At 45.9% G+C, this 26,859-nt stretch overlaps 1 protein-coding gene across 1 annotated transcript in view; it reads left to right on the top strand.

Moving 5' to 3' along the window:
- The first annotated feature begins 649 nt into the window (after positions 1–649).
- DNAJC11 (DnaJ heat shock protein family (Hsp40) member C11) overlaps positions 650–26,859 on the top strand; it is a 62,805-nt gene continuing 36,595 nt past the window's right edge. Inside the window, exons 1-3 of the mRNA XM_063317506.1 lie at positions 650–763; positions 16,535–16,664; positions 21,279–21,352. Coding sequence (XP_063173576.1) covers positions 689–763; positions 16,535–16,664; positions 21,279–21,352 — 279 coding nt within the window. The 5' untranslated portion in view covers positions 650–688. The remainder of the gene's footprint in view (positions 764–16,534; positions 16,665–21,278; positions 21,353–26,859) is intronic.

The following is a 26,859-nucleotide window of genomic DNA, read 5'->3' on the forward strand; positions in this document are numbered from 1 at the left end:
GTTGCTCACCGTCCCAGCCTCGTTATTATGATTATTATTGCATTTTGTCCCTGCCTCTACCAGCTTTTATTATTATTATTAATTGCATTTGGCACGTTGCTCACTGCCCGAGCCTCCACCAGTTGTTGTTGTTGTTATTATTATTATGGCTGATCGCACAGTCAGCCAGATGTTAAGACTGGATTGGGCATTTTTGTCCATCCATCGAGTCCTTCCCAAGGAGCTGGGATGATGATAATAATAGCAATAATAGTAATAGTAGTAATAGTAATAATAATTGCATTCTGCACGTCGCTCACTGCCCCAGCCGCCGCCACGCTCCGCAACCCCCGAGACGGGCAGGGACTAGCTCCGCCCACATGTAGGCGGAGTTTTCCTTCTGCCCGTCTTAGGCGCGGGCCACCAGTAAGGCGCATGCGCGTCAAGGCTCACGCGGCGCCTCGTTCAAAAGCTCTCGGCCGTCGTTCCCGCAGTCCCCGCTTCGGTCGCTCCTGCGCATGCGCCCCTGTCCCAGTCCCGTGCGCCCTCTGGAAGTCCCTCCGTTGTCCGCCGAGCGCGTAATCCCGCCTGCAGGGGGCGCTGTGAGGGGCGGCCTCTTCCTTTCCCGCTCTTTTCCTAGAGCTGCCGGGCGGGCGGGCGGCCGCTTTCATTCCGGCGCAGGCGCGCGCGGAGGTGAAAGGTCGGCAAGATGGCGGCGGCCTCTTCGGGCGACGAGGCGCCGGACAATGAGGACTATTATTCGTTGCTGAACGTGCGGCGGGAGGTGAGGCGCCGCGGGGCGCCGTCCTGCTCGGGGAGGCTGCTCGGGGGCGCGCCGGGGCCGCGGGGCGAGAGGGGGCGAGGCGGGCGGGGACGGCGCCGGCTCGGCCGGTCATTGACAGGACAGAAGCGGGCGGGCGGGCGGCTCGGGGAGACATATTCCTGAAGTCGAGTATGAAGCAGGAGCCGCCCGCTTTTTCCCTCAAGGGCTGAAGGTTCCTCTGCTTTCGAGCGTCTCCCGCCTAGGAGGTTTCCACCGGGCAGTTTGGGAGGGATCTCAGAGGTCATCTAGTCCACGCCCCCCGCGTCCACTGCAGGGATCCCAGACCTTATCTATCTATCTATCAATCATCTATCTACCTATCTACCATCTTTCTTCTACCTATCATCCATCCATCCATCCATCCATATTCTATCAATCATCTATCTGTTTGTCTATCTTCTATCTACTAACAATTATCTATCTATGTAATCCATCTTCTATCTATCTACCATCTATCAATCATCTGTCTATTTGTCTTCTATCTAGCAATTATCTATCTATATAATCTATCTTCTATCTATGAATATCTATGTATTTATCTTCTATCTTTATCTATTTTCTATCTAGCAATCATCTATCATCTATCTACCTATCTACCATCTTTCTTCTACCTATCATCCATCCATCCATCCATATTCTTTCTATCTATCTATCTATCTATCTATCTATCTATCTATCTATCTATCACCTGTCTTCTATCAATCATCTATCTGTCTGTCTATCATCTCTCTCTTTCTCTATCTATCTATCGGATTTTGTCCCCTCCCATCTCCCCCAAAAGAGGGACTCTGGGCGGTTTACAACGAAACTAAAAAAAGATTAAAAGGCAATAGAAGCAAGATACGTTACATAAAGTATAAACTTAAGAATAAAGTGTAAAAAAAGGACACACATAGGAATAAAGTGTAACATAGCATCCAGGATGGCAGTATTAAACGTTCTGATTCAGATTCATAAATTCATGGGAACCACTTGAAGGCGCTAGCTGCCCCCAGGATTGACTGCCCCCCCTCCCCGTGCCAAGCGAGACGGGGGGGGGGCTTGGAAAGGGCCGAAGGGCGCCAGATCAACCCACGGCGTGAAGGAGGTCGAAGAGGCTCTCGGGAAGGAAACAGAGCCAGAGGAAGGAGCAGAAAGCGAAACGCAGGGGAGGCATCAGGAGGAAGAGCGTCCAGTGGGGAAGGGCCTCAAAATGGAAACCTTGCCAAATAGGCCTTGGTTTGTTTTTTATTTTATTTATTTACCCTATTTCGTCCCTGCCCATCTCATATTACAACGACTCTGGGCACTTTACAAACAGGTTTTTCCCCCCCCCCCCCATGTCAGAAGCACCTACCAGGGCGCTTCTGTATTGAAAGCATTTGCCAGTCATGTCACTGTTGCCCGCGAGACGCCTGAGGGGGCTCCTTTCATGTCCCCGTTATTTTCCCACCAAAGTGGTACCTATACATCTACTTGCATTTGCATGCTTTTGAACTGCTAGGTTAGCAGGAGCTGGAACAAGTTGGCGGGAGCTCACTCCGTCACGGGGCTCGCACTCTTAGGTTTCAAACTGCCGAGTTGCCGACCTTGATGGTCTTAACCACTTTTACAAACAGTTAAAAATCAAAGATTCAAATATCGTTAAAACAAATACAATATAAAGATAAATACATAAAGATAAAAAGGCAAGATATAAAATGTACAGTCCAAGATGGTAGATCACGGTGTCATCATTGGTCCCATCAAGGTGCCAACCACCCCCATGATTGACTGTCCCTGCTCCCACACCAAGTGAGGTGGCACAAACAAGTCTTAGCCCCCTTTTGGAAGGCCTGGAGGGTGGGGACCAGCCTTCCCTCTAGGGATAACTTATTCCAGAGGATGGGGGCCAAGGCAGAGAAGGTCCTCCCCCTGGGCCCTGCCAATCGACAGTCTTTCATGGACAGGGTCTGTAGCACGCCCTACATGCCTGACCAGGTGGGACAGGCCGATGTAATGGGGGTGAGGCAGTCCCTCAGGTAACCTGGACCCATGCCACAGAGGGCTTTATTAGATTTATATCCTCTCTTCAAGGTGGCATCACTGATGCTCCCTCCCCCCCCCCCATTTCCCCCACAGCAACAGCCCTATGAGGTGGGATGGGCTGAGAGAGCCGGCTTTCTTGCCTAAGGGAGGCCTAGAACTTGGAGTCTCCCAGTTTCTAGTTCGGCATTTTTGGCATTGCACCCAACTGGCTGTCTTGCCATTTCCAGTTTTTTTTCTTGTTAGCTCAAAGCTGTCAAATATCTAAGGTCTGTCCAAATCCAGCATTCTCAGCTCCTCCAATTCTCAAGTTTTGGTGTATTAAAAAAAACCCTAAGGACAGCTTATAAATCGTTATAAAACAAGGGCTTATTTGCAGGAGACAAATGGAGAGGGACTTTTCTTTATTTAAACCAGTGTTTCTCAACCTTGGCAACTCTAAGATATGTGGACTTCAACTCCCAGAATTCCCACACACATCTTACAGTTGCTAAGATTGAGAAACACTGCTTTAAACTGTCCAGAATTTTTTTTTCCTCTTATCACAAATGCCCAGCAAATATCTACTCAGTTAACCTCAAAATTCAGCCTCATCAGCTCCTCGAACCCTCATGTTTCAGCCTATTAAAAAAACATAAAAATAGCTCATAGGTCTTTTATAAAACAACGCCTTGTTTGCAGAGGGCAAATTGAAAGGGGCTTTTTGCCTTTTAGTCTGTCTAGAATTTGTGGTTTGCCTGTTCTCTTAGAGCCAAAATACGTTGCTTGTGCACTTGGGTGTGCATTAAACCTGAAATACAGCATTTAAAAGAGATGTGGGTAAAACAGAAACAGAAGCGTGGTGGCAAAGGAAGGGAGGAATGTGTGAATGAGATAAAAGAACAGTTGTAAGATTATTACTCATAGTCATCCTAGTGGCTCAGAAGGAGTGGCTGCAAGTATGTGGCGGACGGGTTCTTCACAGGCTGTCAAAAGCTGTGCCGCTACCACCCTGTGGTGCCGTTTGACATCTTTTTTAGATAGTAGTAAAATACACGTTATTGCTGAGCTTCATTTCATGGCTGCCCAGAGTCACTGAGAGTCAGGCGGCATACAAATTTAATAAATTATTGTTACTTCCAAAGGCTAACTTTGTAGACCTTTTTGAGAAAACTGGGAAAGCTAACAGAACTAAGTGAGCCCGCCAGGCCTCTTGCCATCACTTCCTTCCCATGCCCTGCAAATATACAAATACTTTGATAATTTTAGGAAACTGTCGTAGAGGAAAGTTCTAAGATTTCCTGGGAATGGTTTTGCTCAATTGACTTGGCAGTGGTGAGTCTAGATTTTTTTAGGTTACACTGGTTTACAGGCATTCCTCGACTTACGGCCACAGTTGGGACCGGAATTTCTGTTGTAAGTCATTGCAGTCGTAAGTCAAGTCACCATGTGACTGGACCCAATTTTATGACCATTTTTATGGTGGTCATTAAGTGAATCCAGCTTCCCCAATGGGCATTTTTTGCCAGAAAACGGCAAAAAAGTTGCAAAACACGATCATGTGACTGCGGAATGCTGCAACCCGTCATATATGCGAGCCGGTTGCCAAATGCCGGAAATGTGATCATGTGATCATGGGGGTGTGTGACTGTCGTTAAACAAATGGTCTTAAGTCGAGGACTACTTATACCTTTTACTCACCAATTGAGCCTTGTTCCCAAACTGCATATATCTTTGCTCTTCTTGTTTACAGTTGCCTGTTTATATGTGATTATTTTCAGATTTAAGGATCTTTTTATATCTAAAATTGACTGCGTTATCGGAGTTAGAGAAAAGAATGCCTGTTAATGTATTATGTATTAAACTTTGGATTAATGAGTTTGGGAGAGCTTGGTCTAAGCAGATCTACAGCTTGGCTCTTCCACAGCAATTATTTTAAATGTGGTCTGCCTGAGGGAGAAATAAAATTGGAATGACAAAATTGGAAAGGCTTTGCTTTTCTATAATCAATGTTAACATTCTGCCTAAAAGTGCAGAATAGTATCCTTTGCAGAGTTAAAGCTAATTGAAAGACATGTGGCTCCTTTATTCAGCTCTCAAAATTTTGCAGCTTTTACAGGAATGTATTTGATAGTGACAAAAACTCTATAGGGTTGGTATAAAAGTTTTTAAAAAACAGGCAAATCATAATTCTCTTTAACTCTGTATTGATATTTTTGCTCTCTTGGCCATCTTTCAACCTGAACTCTTTTGTCTGAAGATTATTTATACATTAGTGCCAGGCAGACTAGCAACCCAGCTTATCCTATATTTCTAGAGTCTGCAATTATTTAGGCTCTTAAAACATATTGTCTGATAATAATGCATTATTACATGCTGTGCTCACGCCCCTTGGTTCCTACAAATTTGCATCATTGGCTGTTGCCTGAGGAACTTTGTTGGGATGTTCTGATAATGCAAAAAAATCAAAAATTATTAGTTTATGGAACCTATATCTGATGAAAAGGGGAATGAAATGAAATGGATGAAAATAATCCCCAATGCAGGATTGTTGTTGTTTATTCGTTTAGTCGCTTCCGACTCTTCGTGACTTCATGGACCAGCCCACGCCAGAGCTTCCTGTCGGTCGTCAACACCCCCAACTCCCCCAGGGACGGGTCCGTCACCTCTAGAATATCATCCATCCATCTTGCCCTTGGTCGGCCCCTCTTCCTTTTGCCTTCCACTCTCCCTAGCATCAGCATCTTCTCCAGGGTGTCCTGTCTTCTCATTATGTGGCCAAAGTATTTCAGTTTGGCCTTTAATATCATTCCCTCAAGTGAGCAGTCTGGCTTTATTTCCTGGAGGATGGACTGGTCTGATCTTCTTGCAGTCCAAGGCACTCTCAGGATTTTCCTCCAACACCACAGTTCAAAAGCATCGATCTTCCTTCGCTCAGCCTTCCTTATGGTCCAGCTCTCGCAGCCATATGTTACTACGGGGAACACCATTGCTTTAACTATGCGGGCCTTTGTTGTCAGTGTGATGTCTCTGCTCTTAACTATTTTATCGAGATTGGTCATTGCTCTTCTCCCAAGGATTAAGCATCTTCTGATTTCCTGATTGCAGTCAGCATCTGCAGTAATCTTCGCACCTAGGAATACAAAGTCTTTCACTGCTTCTACATTTTCTCCCTCTATTTGCCAGTTATCAATCAAGCTGGTTGCCATAATCTTGGTTTTTTTGAGGTTTAGCTGCAAGCCAGCTTTTGCACTTTCTTCTTTCACCTTCATCATAAGGCTCCTCAGTTCCTCTTCACTTTCAGCCATCAAAGTGGTATCATCTGCATATCTGAGATTGTTAATGTTTCTTCCAGAGATTTTAACTCCAGCCTTGGATTCCTCAAGGCCAGCTTGTCGCATGATGTATTCTGCATACAAGTTGAATAGGTAGGGTGAGAGGATACAGCCCTGCCGTACTCCTTTCCCAATCTTAAACCAGTCCGTTGTTCCGTGGTCTGTTCTTACTGTTGCTACTTGGTCGTTATACAGATTCTTCAGGAGGCAGACAAGATGACTTGGTATCCCCATACCACTAAGAACTTGCCACAATTTGTTATGGTCCACACAGTCAAAGGCTTTAGAATAGTCAATAAAACAGAAAGAGATGTTTTTCTGAAACTCCCTGGCTTTTTCCATTATCCAGCGGATATTGGCAATTTGGTCTCTAGTTCCTCTGCCTTTTCTAAACCCAGCTTGTACATCTGGCAATTCTCGCTCCATGAACTGCTGAAGTCTACCTTGCAGGATCTTGAGCATTTCCTTCCTGGCATGTGAAATGAGTGCCACTGTTTGATAGTTTGAACATTCTTTAGTGTTTCCCTTTTTTCGTATGGGGATGTAAGTGGATTTTTTCCAATCTGATGGCCATTCTTGTGTTTTCCAAATTTGCTGGCATATAGCATGCATTACCTTGACAGCATCATCTCGCAAGATTTTGAACAGTTCAGCTGGGATGCCGTCGTCTCCTGCTGCCTTGTTATTAGCAATGCTTCTTAAGGCCCACTCAACCTCACTCTTCAGGATGTCTGGCTCTAGCTCACTGACCACACCATCAAAGCTATCCCCGATATTGTTATCCTTTCTATACAGGTCTTCTGTATATTCTTGCCACCTTTTCTTGATCTCTTCTTCTTCTGTTAGGTCCTTGCCATCTTTGTTTTTGATCATACCCATTTTGGCCTGGAATTTACCTCCAATGTTTCTAATTTTCTGGAAGAGGTCTCTTGTCCTTCCTATTCTATTGTCTTCTTCCACTTCCGCGCATTGCTTGTTTAAAAATAATTCCTTATCTCTTCTGGCTAACCTCTGGAATTTTGCATTTAATTGGGCATATCTCCCCCTATCGCTGTTGCCTTTTGCTTTCCTTCTTTCTTGGGCTACTTCTAGTGTCTCAGCAGACAGCCATTTTGCCTTCTTGGTTTTCTCTTTCTTTGGGATGTATTTTGTTGCCGCCTCCTGAACAATGCTGCCAACTTCTGTCCAGAGTTCTTCCGGGACCCTATCTACTAAGTCCAGTCCCTTAAATCGATTCTTCACCTCCACTGCATATTCCTTAGGAATATTAGTGAGCTCATATCTAGCTGATCTGTGGGTCTTCCCTAATCTCTTGAGTCTGATCCTAAATTGTGCAAGAAGAAGTTCGTGATCGGAGCTACAGTCAGCTCCAGGCCTTGTTTTTACCGACTGTACAGATGTCCGCCACCTTTGGCTGCAAAGGATGTAATCAATCTGATTTCGGTGTTGTCCATCTGGGGAAGTCCGTGTATAAAGCCGTCTCTTAGGTTGTTGGAAGAGGGCGTTTGTTATGCAGAGTGAGTTGTCTTGGCAAAATTCTATCAGCCTGTGTCCTGCTTCGTTTTGTTCTCCCAGGCCATACTTACCTGTAATTCCAGGTGTCATTTGACTGCCCACCTTAGCATTCCAGTCTCCCGTGATGAAACTAACATCTCTGTTAGGCGTGTTGTCCAGTAGAACTGCTCTACTTCAGCTTCTTCAGCATTTGTGGTTGGGGCGTATATTTGGATCACTGTGATGTTAGGTGGCTTGCCCTGAATTCGAATTGAGATCATTCTGTCATTTTTTGGGTTGTATCCAAGCACTGCTTTAGCCACTTTACTATTAATTATGAAGGCTACTCCATTTCTTCTGTGGTCCTCTTGTCCACAGTAGTAGATCTGGTGGTCATTTGATGTGAAGTGGCCCATTCCAGTCCATTTCATTTCACTGACGCCCAAAATGTCTATCTTTAACCTTGACATCTCACCAATAACCACGTCCAATTTGCCCTGGCTCATAGATCTTACATCCCAGGTTCCAGTGGTGTGTTGATCCTTAGACCATCGGATTCGCCGTTCACCACCAGCACCGTCGGCCGCTAGCCGTCCTTTCGGCTTTGAGCTAGCTGCGTCATCACGTCTGGGGCTAGTTGAGCTCATCCTCTGTTCCTGCCCAGTAGCATTTTGACCATCTTCCGACCTGGGGGTCTCATCTTCCGATCGTATATCGACATATCTCTGGTTGTATTGATCCATTTAGTTTTCACGGCAAGAATACTGGGGTGGGTTGCCATTACCTTCCCCAGGGATCGCGTTTAGTCTGACCTCTCTGTCATGACCTTCCCGTCTTGGGTGGCCCTTCACGGTTTAGCTCATGGCGTCATTGAGGTGCTCAAGCTCCAGCACCACAACAAGGTAACGATCCTTTGCTGAAGATTGTACATAGCTATTTATTGTAACATTTGTCAAGGTTGTTAGTGGGAAGCTGTATATAAATGTTTTAAATAAGTAATTGTCTCCCTCCAGCCTATACATACTTAAGGATTAATAGATAATGTGGCTTTCTAAGTAAGAGGCAACTTAATCAGATCTGTGGTATAGATGGATCCATATTTTCTTTTTTTAAAAAGCCACGAGGTAAATGTTGTTGTCAGTTGACTTAATGGCTCATCCTAATCCTGATCTCATATTTTAGTGCTCTGGATGGGTTGATAACTTTTTGTGCCAGTAATATAACAGCAACAATCCAATTTCTGGCAATTGATCTCCGATACTCATTTGCATTGATATTAAAACACAGCCAGTCAAAACTTCTGATGGATAGCCTTTTAAAAAATCTTTCCTGTACTTAAAATGCTCAGCCCTTTTTTCATTTGCTTTCACAACAGCTCGGCGAATAAAAAGATCTAGTCAAGCAGTTGCATATGATGGCTGGTAATAATTCTGGAGTAAATTCCTGTTCAGTTTTAGGTGATGTGCTTGTATCTTGCAGTACGGTTGATGTTAGAAAACGCAGTTCCACCTTAAACTTGTAAAGAAGGGAACGGACGTTTCAAATGGAGATTGTGGCTTCCAGTTTTTGAAGTCCTTGTATGAAACATATTTTTAAAAATCCATACAGATAATTGGCAGTATGTTCTTTGTGGCCTGATATTTAGAAAATCAGATTAAATGGGTAGAATTATAATAATGATTCATGAGAAAAAGACTTACATCACAGGTTTTCAAGAAGAAGCTGGATAGTCATCTGTCAGACATAGTGTAGTGAATCCAGTACACAGGGGGTTGGACTTGATGATCTCTTAGGTCCCTCCCCCTTGCTTGATAAAGCTATGGTGGAGTTTGAAGGTAAATTTCCCAGATTCATCTTGAGTCGTAAAATGCTCTAGGGGTTTTGTTTGTGTGCCTTAAACTCTCCAGCCACCAGTTTTTCAGAATATCAAAAAAAGGGGGCTTTATTCACACACGCATAAGAACAGAAAGGCATGGTTCTGGCCTGTTGACTGCAGTGAAAAGCTGCTTCTTCTATGGTTAATTCTGCCTCATTTCCTTTTTAGGTGGCCTCACAGTTTTGGAATTTCTTCCCCGGGGAACTACGCATAGCTTCATTGCTAATATTTTTTAAAAGAACCCAGTAGATTAAAAAAAACACAACAGTTTCTGTTTGAGGCTGTGCTTCATGTTCTTTGATACGATGCTGCTTATTAATTAGTACATAGATTGTAATCTTGGTGATTTATAACTTCCATAAAAAGACGTTTTCCCAGGCTATGTTTGAAAGGTAAGTTAGGAAATCTTTTAACTAAACTAAATAAATAAATAGAAAAGCCCCTTATTTCCCAGAGGATCCAATCAGTCCAGCAGCACATACAGGTAAATGTTTTGTCAAGATGATGTTCTTTATAGTTATTAATTTTGGCTGCATTCAGAACACAAGAAACCCAGAACTATGTTTATTAAATGGGAAAGATGGTGGTGTTGGCAGCAAAGCGGCCAGGGCTCATTTCCACAATTCCCCGGTGATTTGCCAGCAGGGATGAAAATGTGAAATATATGTGAACTGAGAAATGGAACTTGTCAATGTCCTTTCAAAGTATAAGGGTGTTATGACAGACCATTTAATTGGGGGACTTATAAATCAAGACCGAACCAAGGTAGAGCTTCCGGGCACGTTCAGCTTTGAACGCTGGCTTTGGGGCCGGCATCTCTTAATTGCTTCTTCCGTCCCTGAGCTATTTAAAAAAGAAATCCTGCAATGATTATTTTATTAAATCCTCAGCAGTTTGGCAGCCGGTCTCCATGACGTGGTGTCCTTCTCTGCCACCCATTTTCTCCAAATTTGGTTGGCTGCCAACTCCCGCCAGCGAGGATGGGAGCTGAGTCAAACAGACCAGGAGGAGATTAGATGGAAAGAGGCTGGTTCTTGCCAGTGGCGCTTGAATTGGCAAGAGAATAACCCTTCAGAGGTTTCCACCAGAATTAAGCAAGAGCGTGTGCTGGTAAAATAACCTTATGTTACGACAGACAAGATGTTGTGACTTTGGGGAGATGTTCTTTGTGTGGGAATGCGTTGGGCAGAGTTTCCCTGCACAATGGTCAATGCTGGATTTCCCAGGGTGATGAATATCTTCTGCCTTCCCCCTCCTGCCCTGCTGACACCCACGGTGTTTTATTTTTCTCCCCCTGTGAACAAACTTCAGCGTATGAAAAGAATCTATCTTTAGAAAGATATATGCAGCCTACCTTCCTTTTCTTAAGCTCTCAAGCAGAGAGGCATAGATATTACATTACATCAAGCAGTCATTTTATGAGGTTTTATATAACTTCGAGAGCCAGTTCGGTGTCCTGGTTGAGGTACTAGGCTAGAAACCGGGAGGCTGTGAGTTCTGGTCCCGCTTTGGGCATGAAGCCAGCTGGGTGACCTAGGGCCAGTCCCTCTCTCTCAGCCCTGAGAAGCAGGCAATGGCAAACCACTTCTGAAAAACCTACCAAGAAAACTGCAGGGACTTGTCCAGGCAGTCTCCAAGAATCAGACACGATGGGACAGATTAAAAAAGATAGAGAGAAAAAAAAGAAAAAACTTCTACCCCACCTATCTGTCTTGGGGGAAAGGAGTTTCTCTGTTTTTACACATTGTAGTGTTTTTACTTATATTACTTACTTATATTAACCAGCAGGAGGCAATACAGATAGTCCTCATTTAGCAACCACAATTGGGACTGACAATTTGGTTGTTCAGTGAAGTGGTCGCTAAGTGAAACCACAACTGTGTTTATGATCTTACTTCAGCTTTCCTTTGCTTTACAGACCTGTGGAAGTCATAAAGCTGCTTTTTCATCACTGTTGTAACTATAAATGGTCACTAAGTGAGGCAGTCACTAAATGAGGAGTGCCTGTACACAGCCAGTTTTGTTCTGTTTGGAACATGTCAGATGTATGGAACCCCGTAGTAAGATCTAGGGCTGTGTACACCTGATAAGCTCCAAATGTAATGTAACCAATCATGTATTGCCTACTAGTGGTCAAAATATAAAAATAAGGCTCTCTGTTGGGAGCCATTGACCTGGCCCTGAGCATGCATGTCCTTACTCAGCCACCCACATCTTAGTCCTGACCTAATCTGTTTGCTGGAGAAGCAGCCTGTTCCCAGAATTCCCGGCTAATATGGCTGATAGCTTTGAAGAATTCTGGGTGATCTAGCAACTACAGGTAGTCCTCACTTAATGACCACAATTGGGACTAGAATTTTGGTTGCTAAACAAAGTGGTCATTAAGTGAATCCGACCCAGTTTTACAACCTTTTTGTGGCGGTTGTTAAGCGAATCACCACAGGTGTTAAGCTAACCAGGTGGTCATTAAGTGAATCACGCAGTCCCGCATTGATTTTGCTTGCCAGAAACCGGCCAGCAAGGTTGAAAATGGCAATCACGTGACCACGGGATGCTGCGACGGTCATAAATGTGAACCAGTTGCCAAGTGCCCAAATCATGATCACATGACTGGGGATGCTGCAGTGGTCATAAGTGTGAGAACCGGTCGTAGGCTGTTTCTTTCACAGTGTAGTGAGAAGTCCGTGGTAAGCCTGAACCGTCACTAAACAAATGGTTGTTAAGTGAGGACTACCTGTATCCTTGATTCTGATGGAACTCACAGGTTGGGAACAGATCTCCAGCTGTTTGATGGGCTCCCTGATCTCTGGGGTTGATGCAAGCGTATTGTCCCCTCTTCCATCGGCCGTCGGTAGACCTTACAGCAAGGAGCCAGGAAATAATTTGAGATGAACTCTGCCCAAGAACTGTCTGGATATGAGAAAATATGAGAAACAGGATTTCTAAGCTCTCTTCCAATTCCAACATAACATTCCTAGGATATTGTTTGTACATGTTGGGATTTTTGTAAGACAAATTGAGTTCTAGAGAGGGCTGGCTAATCTGGGAATGATAGGTCGCTAAACGCTGTGGTTCAGGAAGGAGGACAACAACTGGATCACGTCTTTGCTAATTTGCTGTGGAAGGCTATTTAACCTGGAATAGGTTACATCGTGCAAAGATGTAGCGGAGTGACTGAGATGCGAAACGAATGTGCTTAGTCCCTGAGCAGCGCGATGGCGAGCCTCTTAATTGTGTCCTCAGTTTGAGTAATAAGAATGGAAGTTACAATATCATTATTAGTGACTTATGCCTCTCGTTACAGGTTGAAATGTTGTCAGGATTTTGTGCCGTCGCCGGAGAGAAGTTATCGCTCATGCAATATTGAGCCGGTGACCTTAGTGATTCACTTATGATGAAAGGCCCAATCTTGACAGTTTATCGAACATGATATTTGTGAAAAATTGAACTGTTCGTTATTACTTAATCAATAGGGCATTCAGCCATTTATCACTAATTTGATTAAATAAGGTCCTTGCCAAGCTGAAATTTCTACTCCTTCCTCATCGGCTTTAATTCTTACAACCAAGGGTGTGTTTGCAATGAGATGTGTTTTCAGAGACTGGCAGGTTCGTCCAATTTGCATGTTGATGAACGGAGACTAAAAAACAAGAGAAAAATTCCCGATTCCAGAAATGGCTTAAGTCCCACTACATGTCTTAGAAGTGCTGATTTCCACCCCCTATTCAGGGCACCCTGACCTTTTGTTTCTGAGTTAAAAGCTAGGCAAACTTCTCCACTGGTCAAATAGAATTAAAGGAATTCAGATGGAAAGCCTTAGATGTATTTCTGTATTGGCATGGTGGTTTACTCATAGAATCCTAATACTAGTAGGGACCTCATAGGTTATCTAGTCCAACCCCGTGCTTGATGCAGGATCTGTTAGGACATTGCAGACAGAGGACTCTCCAGCATCCATTTGAAGACTTCCAGTAAAGGGGAACGGACCAGTTCATGAGGCAGGCTGTTCCACTGGTCGACAGCTCTTAACTATCAGGAGGTTCCATGGACTATCTAACCTGAACCAGCTTCTCTACAATTTCAACACATTGGTTCCAGTCTTGTCCTCTGGGACATTCTTCTCTGTAAGGACCATTCAGATATTTGAAGACTGCAGCAGGGTAAAAATCTAATAAATCAATAAACAAGTATATCCAGATCCTTTAACTGTTCCAGACCCCCCTCGCCACTTTCTTCCTTTCTGATAGTACTTTTTTAAAGTCGCCCTTTGCTCAGATGTTCCTGGACAATTTCAAACTTCGCTGCCCTCCCCTGTCTGTTTTAAGCCAGCAAGCGTTCTTTCTGTTCGTTTGAAAAAGGGAAGCTGGGTTCCACTGAGTTTTTGCCAATCTCCACATCTAGAGCCACAAGCCTCTTCTTCAAAATGAAAATCCTGTCCCTCTGATCTTCAACGATGCGCTTTCTTCGCGTTTCATGCAGCGGACCGTGAACCGCAAAACCCAATGCAGTAATGAATGTGTTAGTCTTTAAAGCACCGCATTTTATTAAGATTTGAATTTAAAAAAATATTAGCACGGTTATCCCTCTACAAAACGTATGCTTGGATTCTTCCTGAGAATAGAACCCTTGAGCTGGAAGAGACCCTAGAGGTCATCTAGTCCAACCCCCGATCAATGCAGAATCAATCACCGTACAGCATCTCCAAGAGATGATTCTTCAGCCTCTCTCTGAAGAGTGACGGCTTGTTCCGCTGGCCAACAGCTCAGCTCAACCTCTTCCTGTCATCTGAGATGCCAGCTGTCGTTATGGACACCCCAGCAAATTCCTGGCTGGTTTTCTAGCCACCATCCTGCCATCCTATTGGATCAGTAATTCAGAGGGCTTACAAACAGCTTAGAACATGCCAAGTCTGCACTGCGTTCCTCAGTAGGGCACGGAAAAGTGGATCGCCTTATTTACCTTTTTGACCTGAGAGGAAACTGAACTGCAGGAGATGATAATAGTGATTTTTCAGTAGCAAAACTACGATTACCCCTTTCAGCTTCAGTAAAAGTCTTCCTCGGGCACCAGAAATTTAAACTTGTCTTTCCTTTGAAACCATTGGGGGGGTGACATGTACAGGCATACTTGGTTTTATCGTGCTTCACTTTATTGCGCTTTGCAGATATTGTGGGGTTTTGTGGTGGTGTTTTTTTAACACAATGAACAACACTGCATCAAACCCTGCATCATTGCCATGCATTTGTTAACTTCCATCTTGGACAACCAGAGTTCTCCCTCTCTGGAGCTGCTTTTCCAGTCTAGACCAGAGTTTCTCAACCGTGGCAACTTTCAGATGAGTGGTCTTCAAGTCTATCGGCGCCGTTTTCCCAACAGATTAGCATTTTTTAGCAATAAAGTATTCTTTAATTAAGTACGTACGTTGTTTTTTTAGACATAATGCTATCGCACACTTAATAGGCAACAGTATAGTGTGGACGTCACTTGGATATGCACGGGGAAGCCAAAAAATTCGTGGGACTCGCTCTGCTGCGATACTTGCTTTATTGCAGTGGTTTAGAACCGAACCCACGATATCTCCAAGATAGGCCTGTGCTATTATTTTGGCTGGCATTACTGAGGTGTTGCATCTGATCTACCATGGATTTTGGGGAGAATAGCTGGGCTGCTTAGAACTGCCTACGATTTGCAGCCTGTCTCTTGTTCCCACCGTTTGAGCTCAGGGAGGCAGAAAAAAGTGATGATTTGATATTTGGTTCGCAAGTGGATGACAATAAAGACAGCAAACAGCTCATCCTGGTTGTATTTTCCTGAAAGGAAGCAGCTGGTAGCGGCTTGGAGCTGGTAGCGGCTTTCTTTTATCATCTTTAGTGATGTCTTGGAGAACAAGGTTTAGCTTGCCATGCATTTGTTAACTTCCATCTTGGACAACTCAAGTTATCCCTCTCTCGAGCTGCTTTTCCAGTCTAGATCAGAGATTCTCAGCTTTGGCAACTTTAAGATGCGTGGACTTCAACTCCCAGAATTCCCCAGCCAGCATGGGGAATTCTGGGAGTTGTAGTCCACGCATCTTAAAGTTGCCAAAGCTGAGAATCTCTGGTCTAGACATACCTGTTAATCTAAAGTGCACCACTGGAAGTTTGCCATTGGGCGGTATATATCTGGCTGAGTTTTAATTGCACTTGTTTCCTGGCACAATGTGAAGTGTGGCCGGGCCTTTCGGCCTCTGGTGGACTATACATCGAGGACCTTCCGCCTTGCCTGTTTTTTCCACCCTCAGCTGGAGTTCTCAATCCCTGTTTCGAGGGCCCCTCTTTCCCTTGCACTGCATCCTTTGCTGGGGAATGAATTAATTATGCATCATCTGAGAAATGTATTGCTTTGGGCTGTCGCGAGTCGGCTCCCGATCAGTTCTGCTGTTCAAGAATGGGTGCCCCCACGTTGCCTTGCTGAGCTGGCTCTGTGCCTCTGTGGGCCCAACCGGGTTTCTCCGGTGAAAAGAAAGTGGTCAATAAAAGGCTTCGGGGTGAAGCGCAGCCCAGGGCGCTCACGGCTTCAAGTGTCACCTCAATTCATTGGATCATCCTGTTTCTCTTGCATGCTTCCCTCCTCCCTATTCTGTTGCGTTACCCCCGTTGGGCGTTATGGCTTCATAAAATTAATCAAATGTTTTCGAGTGTGCGCTCCTCAGGATAGAAACCCACCAGCTTGCCCATTGTGAAATACCCCTTGCGCTGGATGGCGAGATAAAAACCCCAGATAAAGCGATCCTGGGGGATGCTGTGATGAAAACCACCGAGATCATTTCAAGTGCCTGAAATGCGTCGGCTTGTCTTTTGCCGTTATCACGAGGCGCCAGGCCAACGTTTGTTCCTCCCTCTCCTCAGGTCCCCCACCTCGCCCGGCTTTATTGTGCTTGCCATCTGGAAGCGCAAAGTGGCGTGGCATGTGACTGATTGGCTTCCCTTACCGAGCAGATTTTGAAGGTGATAGTGGCCTGGCTGCATTGATTTGTGCTTAATTGGATTTCTTTTCTTTTCCCAGGCCTCTCAAGAGGAGTTAAAAGCCGCCTACCGCAGGCTGTGTATGCTGTACCATCCCGACAAGCACCGAGACCCAGAACTGAAGCACCAGGCTGAGCAGCTCTTCAACCTCCTTCACCAGGCTTATGAAGGTCAGAGGCAGGCTCCGTTCTGCAGCTGAAAGCTGGATTTTTCTGGCTGGCTGGCTGGCGCGTATCTGGAATCCGGAGAGCGTGCCTTCGTGCCAGGGAGGGGGCTTGGCCCAAACAACCAGAAAATGGCAGGAGTGTGAGAATGCCAGTGGTGGGTTGCCAGGAAACCCATTTGGGGAATCTTCTACAACAGTGAAGAGACACCATCTCATAAGGGCCCGAAGGTAGTCCCTTCTGCAAACTGTATAGATTGCTTGTTTAGGTCACACCTACTCTGCCCTCCCTGTTTTCTTTCTTTCTCTCTCTCTCTCTCATATCCATCCATCCATCCATCCAATTTATACAGTGGCCCATATCACAGGATGTGGCTCTGGGTGGCGTACGGCAAAGCTATAAAATGATAAAACATGTCAAAAGAACCCAGTCATCGTTAAAGAGTTTTAAAAGCATACGGCACACAAGAGCTTAGATTAGCAAGGGAGCCAGCTCAAGATCTCACCGGTCCCGCGAGACCCCAGGGCCGGACGACGTGGCCAGGTCTCTGCTTACTTCCAGAAAGTAAGTAGGGATGGATCTTACCTCACTTCGGGGTGGCGGGGAGAAGGTTCCGTAAGGCGGGCACCACAGCAGAGAAGGCACGCCTCCTTGGAATTACCCTGGCCTGCCAAGGGTAATTCCCTAACAGACAGGACCCGCAGCCCGCCTCTTCTGATGGGACGGGCAGATGTAATTGGGGAGAGGCGGTTCCTCAGACTTTCCGGTCACCATCCTGCTATCCAAGACGTGCCTGATCAGTAATTCAGAGGCTGGGTGTGTGCGCGCACTCACGTTAGAACATGCTAAGTTGTGCTGTATCCCTGGTAGGACACGAAAGAGCAGATTTCCTGATTTATCCTCTGGGAGGAAACTGTGTTTCTGAGTTTCTGAAACTGAGCAAAGCCCGTGGGGGGCTTTCAAGGTCAACACCAGCACCTTGAACCGGACCCGGAAGCAGACCGGCAGCTGTTGGCGTGACGTGCTGTTCCCTTTAGCTGGAGGGAGCCTAGCCTTGCTCAAACCGAGGGGCTGCCGACGTGCGCAAGAGGATGGCCACCACCTTCTCTTCCACCCTCCCTGGTCCCAAGTAGCACTGTGGAGTTTTGAGCAGCTGGCTCCAGCGTTCGTGGATCGCCCCAAAGACTTCACGAGCCCCACCACCCACAACAGAGGGCAGGCCTTGCCAGAACATAGGACCCAGGGTGGTGTTCAGTTCTGGGCACCGGTGGCCGAGGAAGGCCACGCCCCTGGGTGGCGTTGCCTGAATTTTGAGAAGACGAGCGAGCCCCTCTTCCCACTGAGGTGTCGGAATGGCCCTCTTTTGTGCAACACCCTAAACAGGATCAAGGATGGGGTATGTTGGGCAAACACCAGGACACACTCAGCAGTGGGGCAGGAACATCTCTGGGTTTGCTCTGAGTTACCAAACTCCCTGCCAAGTCCAATGCTGCTTTGTGGCAGCAGCCGAGCTCTCGGCCGCTGCCTCCCTGGCAGGAAGCTGCGCCCGATGCTGTGAAGCCTTGCCAGGCACCAGGCATTTCCTGCAAAAGAAGTGGGAGGGGACTCCGTTTCCCATATGGGGCTTCTTGATTGGGTTCGTGGGGTTGTCAGCTGCGCAGCCTGTGTTAAAGAGACTTGATTCGGTTAGTGGATGAGTAGGTTGACTGTGCTGTGTGAACAGGGGCAGTTTATCTATCTATCTATCTATCTATCTATCTATCTATCTATCTATCTATCTATCTATCTATCTATCAAATTTGTCACCGTGTAATGATTGCCTATTCCAATAAAAGGAGTCTCATCAGTAATTACTAGAGAAAACTAATTTATTGAATGAATAGTATGCAAAGTACGAAGAAAGCTGAGAATGAGCAAAAGCGCGCCAATTACAAACTTAAAAAGCCTTGCTCCCCTTGCGAACCCTCCCCTCAGGCTAGCATAGCAACCACCCACCCCAGATGCTAGCAACCGTTAGAATCGGCCTGAGAAAGTAACCTTGAACAGCAGAGATAACCCAAACATACATTCCAGAAGATCACAAGTCAGCACAAAGGAAATTTACCAGCGTGGCCAGGCAGGCACGCAACTGCAGATATGACATGTGAAACGTTACGAGGAACCATAAACATCGGAACGGGAACATGACACACCGCCCATCTCCTCCGACCTGGGTCTGTATAGTTTAGGGATACAAGGCATTGATTATGTGCCATCAAGTTGGTTTCAGCTCTTAGCAACCACATTGATAGACTTTCCCCATGGTGATCTGTCCCCAACATGGTCCTTCAGCTCTTCCAACAGAGCCCCCGTCACCACTGTAACTGAGTCCCTCCCGCTTGCTGCTGGTCGTCCTCTTCTTCTCTTTCCTTCCACCTTTCCCAGCATTAGAGCCTTCTCCAGAGAGCCGGGTCTTCGCATCAAGTAGGATAATTTGAGCCTGGGCACTGGTGCCTCGAGTGAGAACTCTGTTCTGTTTGACGACCCACTGGCTTGTTTTCTTGACCATCCGTGGTCTTCTCGGGAGTCGTTCTCCAACACCAAAGTTCAAAAGCACCCATAATCTTTCTCTCCTGCTTCTTCAGAGTCCACCTTTTGCTTCCATAGAGTGTCAGTACGTGACCTGCACACACTGGAACCCAAGCTGTGCTGTGTTAGTGATCCAGTTCTCTAAACTTCCCAAAGGCTGGCCGAATCAGTACCAGATACAGATTTCAAGCTATAGATGTACCAAAAGTCCCTGTAGATAAGTTCCTCCCTTCCCCTCCCCTCCCCTCCCTTCCCCTCCCCTCCCCTCCCCTCCCCTCTTTTTGCATCAGTCCTGACTGCTGAAGACTACCCAGATGATTCCTCCTCGGGCCGAGAAAGAGTGACTTTGGTCCACCCCATTCTTTAACAGTTGAGTTAGAACAACAATACTGGTGTTCTGGGTCGGCCTATCTTAACATTAAAGTCAACCCTTCTGACACAACGCTTGCTACCTATCTCTAAGACATTGGCCGCATCCAGACCGAGCTGTCTGTTTTCATGATGCTCCCACGAGCCTCTCAGGCTGGAAGATGCCCACGTGATTCTTTGCTGTGCTTCCCGTAAGAGATTAACACAGCTGCATTTCTGGTATTGCCCATAAGCAGACAGCGGAGATCTCCAAGTTATTTGCAAAAGCTTAACCACAGAACCCTTTCCTAGTTAATGCGTCTGCTCTTTCTGCAGGGCAGACGAGAGAAGTGAATTGAACAGAGATCTCCAAGGCTACCCACGCTGGAATTTGGCAAAGAACTGATTTCTCCCTCTGCTCCTCCAGTGCCCAAATTCCCAACATTGATTCCTTCCTTCCTTCCTTCCTTCCTTCCTTCCTTCTCCTCTCCTCTCCTCTCCTCTCCCTCACTCTCCTTCCTTCCTTCCTTCCTTCCTTCCTTCCTTCCTTCCTTCCTTCCTTCCTTCTCCTCTCCTCTCCTCTCCTCTCCTCTCCCTCACTCTCCTTCCTTCCTTCCTTCCTTCCTTCCTTCCTTCCTTCCTTCCTTCCTTCCATCCATCCATCCATCCATCCATCCCCTCTTTCCCTCCTCCTCTCCTCTCCCCCTCCCTCCCTCTCACTTTCCTTCCTTCCTCTCTCTCTCTCTCTCTCTGATTTTCCCAATCTTCTATAAAAGCTTTCCAGTATCATCGCTTCCAGGAGAGGGAAGGTTGCCAAAAAAATTAGATTAGATGTTATTTGCCATCCAGAGTGTGCAAAATGATGAATCAACACAGTTGCGATAATGTGATATTGCCAGATTTTTAGCTGTGCAGTCATTCCTGTCAAGCTTCCCTTGAAACGCTTGCGCTTTCCGTGGTGTTCCGTTATCTGGCTTTGGTTGAATGAATCCTGCATGCATCTGAATTATTGATAGTTTGCAGCATTTTGGAGATTTGGGGGAAAAGTAACTGAAGCTTAAGTAAATTAGGAGCGGGCCAGATTTGGCCTGTTTGTTGCAAAACTGCAGCACCAGCAGCTTTTGTTGTCCATTGCGTTGGCCCAGAGGGGAATAGCGAATAAATGATTTCTTATTAAATCCCAGAGATTAGCCGGAGAAATTTGGTTCTGGAGTTTTCTGGCGGGTCAGCAGTTCTTTCCTCCCATTACTTGGGACGTGGGTGGAATCATTTACAGCATCCTTAATTAGGCTGTGGGGTGTGGGAGTAAGATTTTAGGAAGACCCAGCAGAGGTTTGGAAATGAGCAGGGCTTCTGCAGGCAAAGCCCTCCGACGTTCCCCTCCCTGGTGCCCCAGTTTGAAATCTGGTTCTGGGAGGGTGCTCGGGGGGTCCCTCTGCCTCCCCGCTCCAGAATCTGTGAAGGCTGGGTTTAAAAATACAACGCTGGCTTTCCAGCTGGATCTGTCGCGTGGTCGCCCTTGACAGGCAGCCCCGGGTGGCTACGTCATGTCATTGTGCGGGAGTCGGGTGGCCTGGTTTTTGCTTTCTGAGAATGCAGTGGGAGGTTCGGGCCAGTGTGCGTGCGCGCTGGTTGTGGAAGCTTCCCTTTGAACTCGGCCAAGCACTCTGCAGGTTCTGATAACGTCTTGATTTTACCTTTCAGTGCTCAGCGACCCCCAGACCAGAGCCATCTATGACATTTATGGAAAGCGAGGCCTTGAAATGGAAGGATGGGAGGTAAGAAGACCCAACAGCCATGTCACCCGGTGTCCCTCTTCCCTTTGGCACTGCCTGTTCCGGGGGAGGGGGGCAAAGGCTGTGCAGCGGCTGTTGTGCCCGTGTCCTTAAGGAAAAACAGTGTTCTTCTGTGCCTCGCTTAACCACCATGCGTTTAGTGACGGTTCAGACTTACGACAGCACTGAAAAAGCCAACTTAACGACCGTCGCAGTGTCTCCTTGGTCACATGATTGGATTTGGGCACTTGGCAACCAGTTCACATTTATTTATTTATCTATCTATCTATCTGTCTATCGAATTTTGCCACCGCCCATTTCCCACCAAAAGTATTTTTATGACCGTCACAGCATCCTGTGGTCATGACCACAATTGGGACCAGAATTTTGGTTGTTAAGTGAAGCAGTCATTAAGCGAATCTGTTTATGACCTTTTTTGCGGCACTTGTTAAGTAAATCACCATGGGCATTAAGCGAACCACATGGTTGTTAAGGGAATCACGCAGTTTCCCGAAGCTGGCCGGGAAGGTTGAAAATGGCGATCACATGACCAAGGGACACTGTGGCCGTCATAAATGCAAACCGGTTGCCAAGTGCCCAAATCGTAATCGTGTGACCACGGGGAGGCTGCAACAGTCATAAGTGTGAGGACTAGTTCCAACCCAGATCCAACCTGATTTTACCTTTTCTGAAGTCATTAAGTGAGTCAACACGGGCATTAAGTGAACCACATGGTCGTTAAGCAAATCACACAGTTCCCCATTGATTTTGCTTGCCAGAAGCTGGCTGGGAAGGTTGAAAATGGCGATCACGTGACCATGGTACGCTGCGAAGGTTATAAATGCAAACCGGTTGCCAAGTGCCCAAATCGTGGTCACATGACTGCGGGGACACTGCGACGGTCATAAGTGTGAGGACCGGTCATAAGTTGTTGTTTTTTTTAGCACCGTTGTAAATATGAACTGTCACTAAATGAATGGTCATTAAGTGAAGACTTCCTGTATGTATTTTACCTTTCTGTGCATATAAAACACTTAAGAAACACTTCCAAATACACTAAAGCACCTTAAACATAACCATACACAAAGTAGTATTGTGTATTTAACTTGAAACATTGTACTTAACTCAAATTTTTAATATAATAGTCTTTATGGCAGTCCATTCTTAACTAGGAGTCGTCCGTAAACCGGGATGTTCTTAAACTGGGGACCTGCTGTATTGTATGCTGTGGAGGAAGCCCTGGAAAATGGAACGATTCTAGGCTGACGTTTACCGGCTTGAACTTTGACGTGCGTGTGCACTCTGTGCATGCTCTTGGGTTGGCTTGCAGGGACATTATTTGCGCACGTAAAGAAGTGCCAGCAGCAGCTTTCTTTTTCGTTTTTTGCAGCCAGCCGCCGCCCTTGCGTGCTGCTAAAAATACCAGCAAAGGACAGTGGTGTTGCTTTAGCTAGCCTTACACCTGGCTGACAGGCAGCAAAAAGAAAAAAAAACTTGTTGCAGAGCAAGGGAGGTGTCAGTGACTATGGAAAAAATAGGCAAGGAGGGTTTTTTTTAAAACATAAAATAAGGCGTTTAGAAAAAGGAAGAGATGTGCTAATTAAGAAGGCTGGTAAAGGGATTAGCTAATCTATGGACCTATAATCTATTGGCTGAGCAGCTCAGTATTTAAGTTTTTTTTAAAATAAAGAATTTGAAGGGATCTGGGCCTAGCCTCCCTGTTGAGAAGCAGGTTTTTCTCATAATAGATTTTAATGTATTATTTATTTTTCCATGGGTGAAAACAAAGTATTCCTAGCCACGTTGAAACATGGGCAGCTCAAAAGGTTTCGAACTGGGCTGTTGTGTTCCCAGCTTGAAATGAAAGGCTTCTTGGCTTCGTTTACATCCCCATAACGGATGAAAAATGCAGAGCAGTGAGACCATCCATGCAGTTAGATGGTTTTGACCAGGGAGACCCGTTTGATCACTGGGGGATGAAATATAGAGTGAAGTTAGGCAGGAGAATTGCAGAGAAGCTGGGTGAAATTTCAGGAAAGACGTGAGCCCAAGTTTGCTTATGCGACAAGAGGCAGAGTGAAAAATGTTTGTGTGGTGTCAGTTGTGATGGTGAAAAAGACTATCTCTGGAAAGGGAAAATAAGTTTAGGGGAAATACACACACACACACACACACACACACTGAAGTGGTTTGAAGGCTTAAAGCAAGACGAATTACATCAAATACTGAAGGGATTTCCGATGTAGCTGAACCCTTGTGCGTTAAGACTGAGAAATCTGGGAATGGGTTAACGGAAGTCAGAAATATATGAACAGTGCTTACAAATGTCGTACATCAGGTAGAGTACAATGGTGGGGAAGTTAGAAACTAAATATTTACCTAATACTGTTTTAGTGGATTTTCTTTTTTTTCCCTTCTGATAGGTGATTTATCTTTAAATAATACAATAGTGGAGGTATTGGCATTTAGCTCAGAGGTTTAAAAAGACCTTTAAAGTGTTTTAAAGGCCTTTTTGTTGAAAATAACTCAATGCACTCTGCTTTTTATGGTGAATCTTTCATCAGTGATCTACAGAGCCCCATCTGGAAGGGGTGAGTTGCTGGAAGACCAGAAGGAGCAAATATGTTCCTATCTCAGAAAGAGAAAACGGAATATTTGAGACCGCGTGGACAATCTTGGGTGCTCCAAGATTTGCACACGTAACACCCTTGCTGCATGAGCTGCACTGGGTGCCAGTCTGCTTCCGGGTCCAATTCAAGGTGTTGGTCATCACCTTTAAAGCCCTCCATGGCATGGGGCCAGGCTACCTGAGGGACCGCCTCATCCCTATTACATTGACCCGACCCACCCTGTCATGCAGGGACAGCATGTTACAGACCCCATCCGTAAAAGAATTCCATCTAGCAGGATCCCGGAAGCGTGCCTTCTCTGCAGTAGCTCCCGCCCCTTGGAACATGCTTCCCCCAGGGGTGAGACAGGCCCCCTCGCCCCTGGACTTTCGAAAGACTAAAGACCTGGTTTTTGGCTAGCACCCTAGAGTCAGCCATCTAGACTCCATCATATTTTAGTGTATTTATTGTATTTGTAACTGTTTTGATTTTAACTTTATCCGGAAGCCACAAATGGTCCAGAATGCGGCCACGCTGGCAATCTTGGGTGTCCCAAGGTTTGCACGTCACTCCTTTGTTGCATGAGCTGGGTTCCAGTCTGCTTCTGGGTCCAATTCCAGGTGTTGGTTATCACCTTTAAAGCCCTCCATGGCATGGGGCCAGGCTACCTGAGGGACCGTCTCACCCCCGTTACATCAACCCGTCCCACCCGGTCACGCAGAGAGGGCATGTTACAGACCCCATCCGTAAAAGAATTCCATCTAGCAGGGTCCCGGAAGCGTGCCTTCTCTGCAGTAGCTCCCGCCCCTTGGAACATGCTTCCCCCAGGGGTGAGACAGGCCCCCTCGCCCCTGGACTTTCGAAAAAGACTAAAGTCCTGGTTTTTGGCTAGCACCCTAGAGTCAGCCATCTAGACTCCATCATATTTTAGTGTATTTATTGTATTTGTAACTGTTTTGATTTTAACTTTATCCGGAAGCCACAAATGGTCCAGAATGCAGCCACAGTTTGCACGTCACACCTTTGTTGCATGAGCTGGGTGCCAGTCTGCTTCCGGGTCCAAGTCAAGGTGTTGGTCATCACCTTTAAAGCCCTCCATGGCATGGGGCCAGGCTACCTGAGGGACCGCCTCACCCTCATCACATCGACACGTCCCACCCTGTCATGCAGGGACAGCATGTTACAGACCCCATCCGTAAAAGAATTCCATCTAGCAGGGTCCCGGAAGCGTGGCTTCTCTGCAGTAGCTCCCACCCTTTGGGACATGCTTCCCCCAGGGGTGAGACAGGTCCCCTCACCCCTGGACTTTCGAAAAAGATTTAAGACCTGGTTTTATAGGCAGGCTTGGAACGGGAGGGCGAATAATTACACCTGGGGATGGCTAGCGCCATGAAATGATTCTGAGGGGCCTACTGCACTCAAGGACTGATTAAGATCTTTTCGCCGTGTAGATTTTATTATATTTATATTTTTATTGTATTTTGTAACGTAATGGTTTTATATTTTAATCCTGTTTTATTGTAAGCTGCCCAGAGTCCCCCCATAGGGGAGAGATGGGCGGTGAATAAATTCATAAAATAAATAAAATAAAAATAAAGCGGAACTCAATCAGGCTGGCGTCAGTACCTGGGAAGATTGCAGAGCCGGTCATAAAGGGATTGCTGCAGAAGCACCTTAGAAAAAAATCCGCTAAGAAGTTAGCATGGATTTATCAAGAACAAATGACTGAGGGCAAATCTTAATTCGTATTTTGGAAGAGTGACTTCCTTAATCGCTCACGGGAACACTAGGTGTAGCATGTCGTGATTTCCGCAGGATTAGCAAGGTAATTTTGGCATGACAGTTGGGTGGACCCTTAGCTGGTTCAAAAATCAGAATTCTCATGGATCCAGTTCCTTATCAAACTGGAGTGAGGGTTTCGGTGGAGCGCCGTTCAGGTTGATTTGGCCAGAGAGGTGGCTGGAATGCTTCCCCAATTTCCAGATGATGCTATCATCTACCCCTGAGCATAGGGACAGCGATGAAATTAACAGTTATGTCGACAAGTTTGAAGAAATGGGCTGAAAAGAACAGTGGGCGCCATAGAAACGAAACACGTTCCATTTAGGAAAATAAAACCGAATGCTCTGATATAGGACAGGGGGTTGCTCAGCCTGGTAATTACACTTGTGAGAAAATTTCTGAAGTAATCGTTGATTGCACACATTTGTGACGTGGACACCAGAAGGACCTTTGAGGCTGCGTCAACCAAATTGTTTCCGAATTGTAGGATTCGGTTTTCTTTTACCTTCTTGAGACACTGCCTTGGATAGTGTGTCCCATTATGAGCACTGGACTTCAGGGCTGATCCAGAGAAATTGGGACAGATTCCTCGGGAGGACCACAAGGATGATCAGGAGATCTGAAAAGAAGTCCCACGAAGAGAGATTGAAGGGATTAGGTTCAGTTCTGAACAGACAAGACTAATGGTTCTTCTCAAGTACCTGAAGGGATGTTCCCGAGGTCAAGACCAGATTGTAGGGTTGAATGTTTGGAGTAGAACATCAACCCAGGGCTTACTTGTCAATGGTGGATTTTGGATTTGAATCAGTGTGGTTTCCTGCACTAAATCTAAGGCCTGGTCCATCATTTTATTATTAAATGAATCCAGGGCCTGAGCGCCGTTGTGAATCCCTGTGCCCGAAGGGGAATTATGGGAGGAGAATCGGATGAACTGAGAAAGGAGCAGCAAGAGATGAAATTGTAGCTGTTATTTAGAAACTAAAAATAAATCCTTAAGTCCAGATGATATCTGCTTGAGTGTCGCTAAGAAGGCACATGCAGAAATTGCGGATCTTCTAACGACATGCAACTCCTCTCTGAGGCTGGCAAAACTGATCCCCAGGGGTTTAAAAATGGCCA

This window comes from Candoia aspera, chromosome 18, assembly GCF_035149785.1.
Source record: "Candoia aspera isolate rCanAsp1 chromosome 18, rCanAsp1.hap2, whole genome shotgun sequence".
In the NCBI taxonomy this organism is placed as follows: Eukaryota; Metazoa; Chordata; class Lepidosauria; order Squamata; family Boidae; genus Candoia; species Candoia aspera.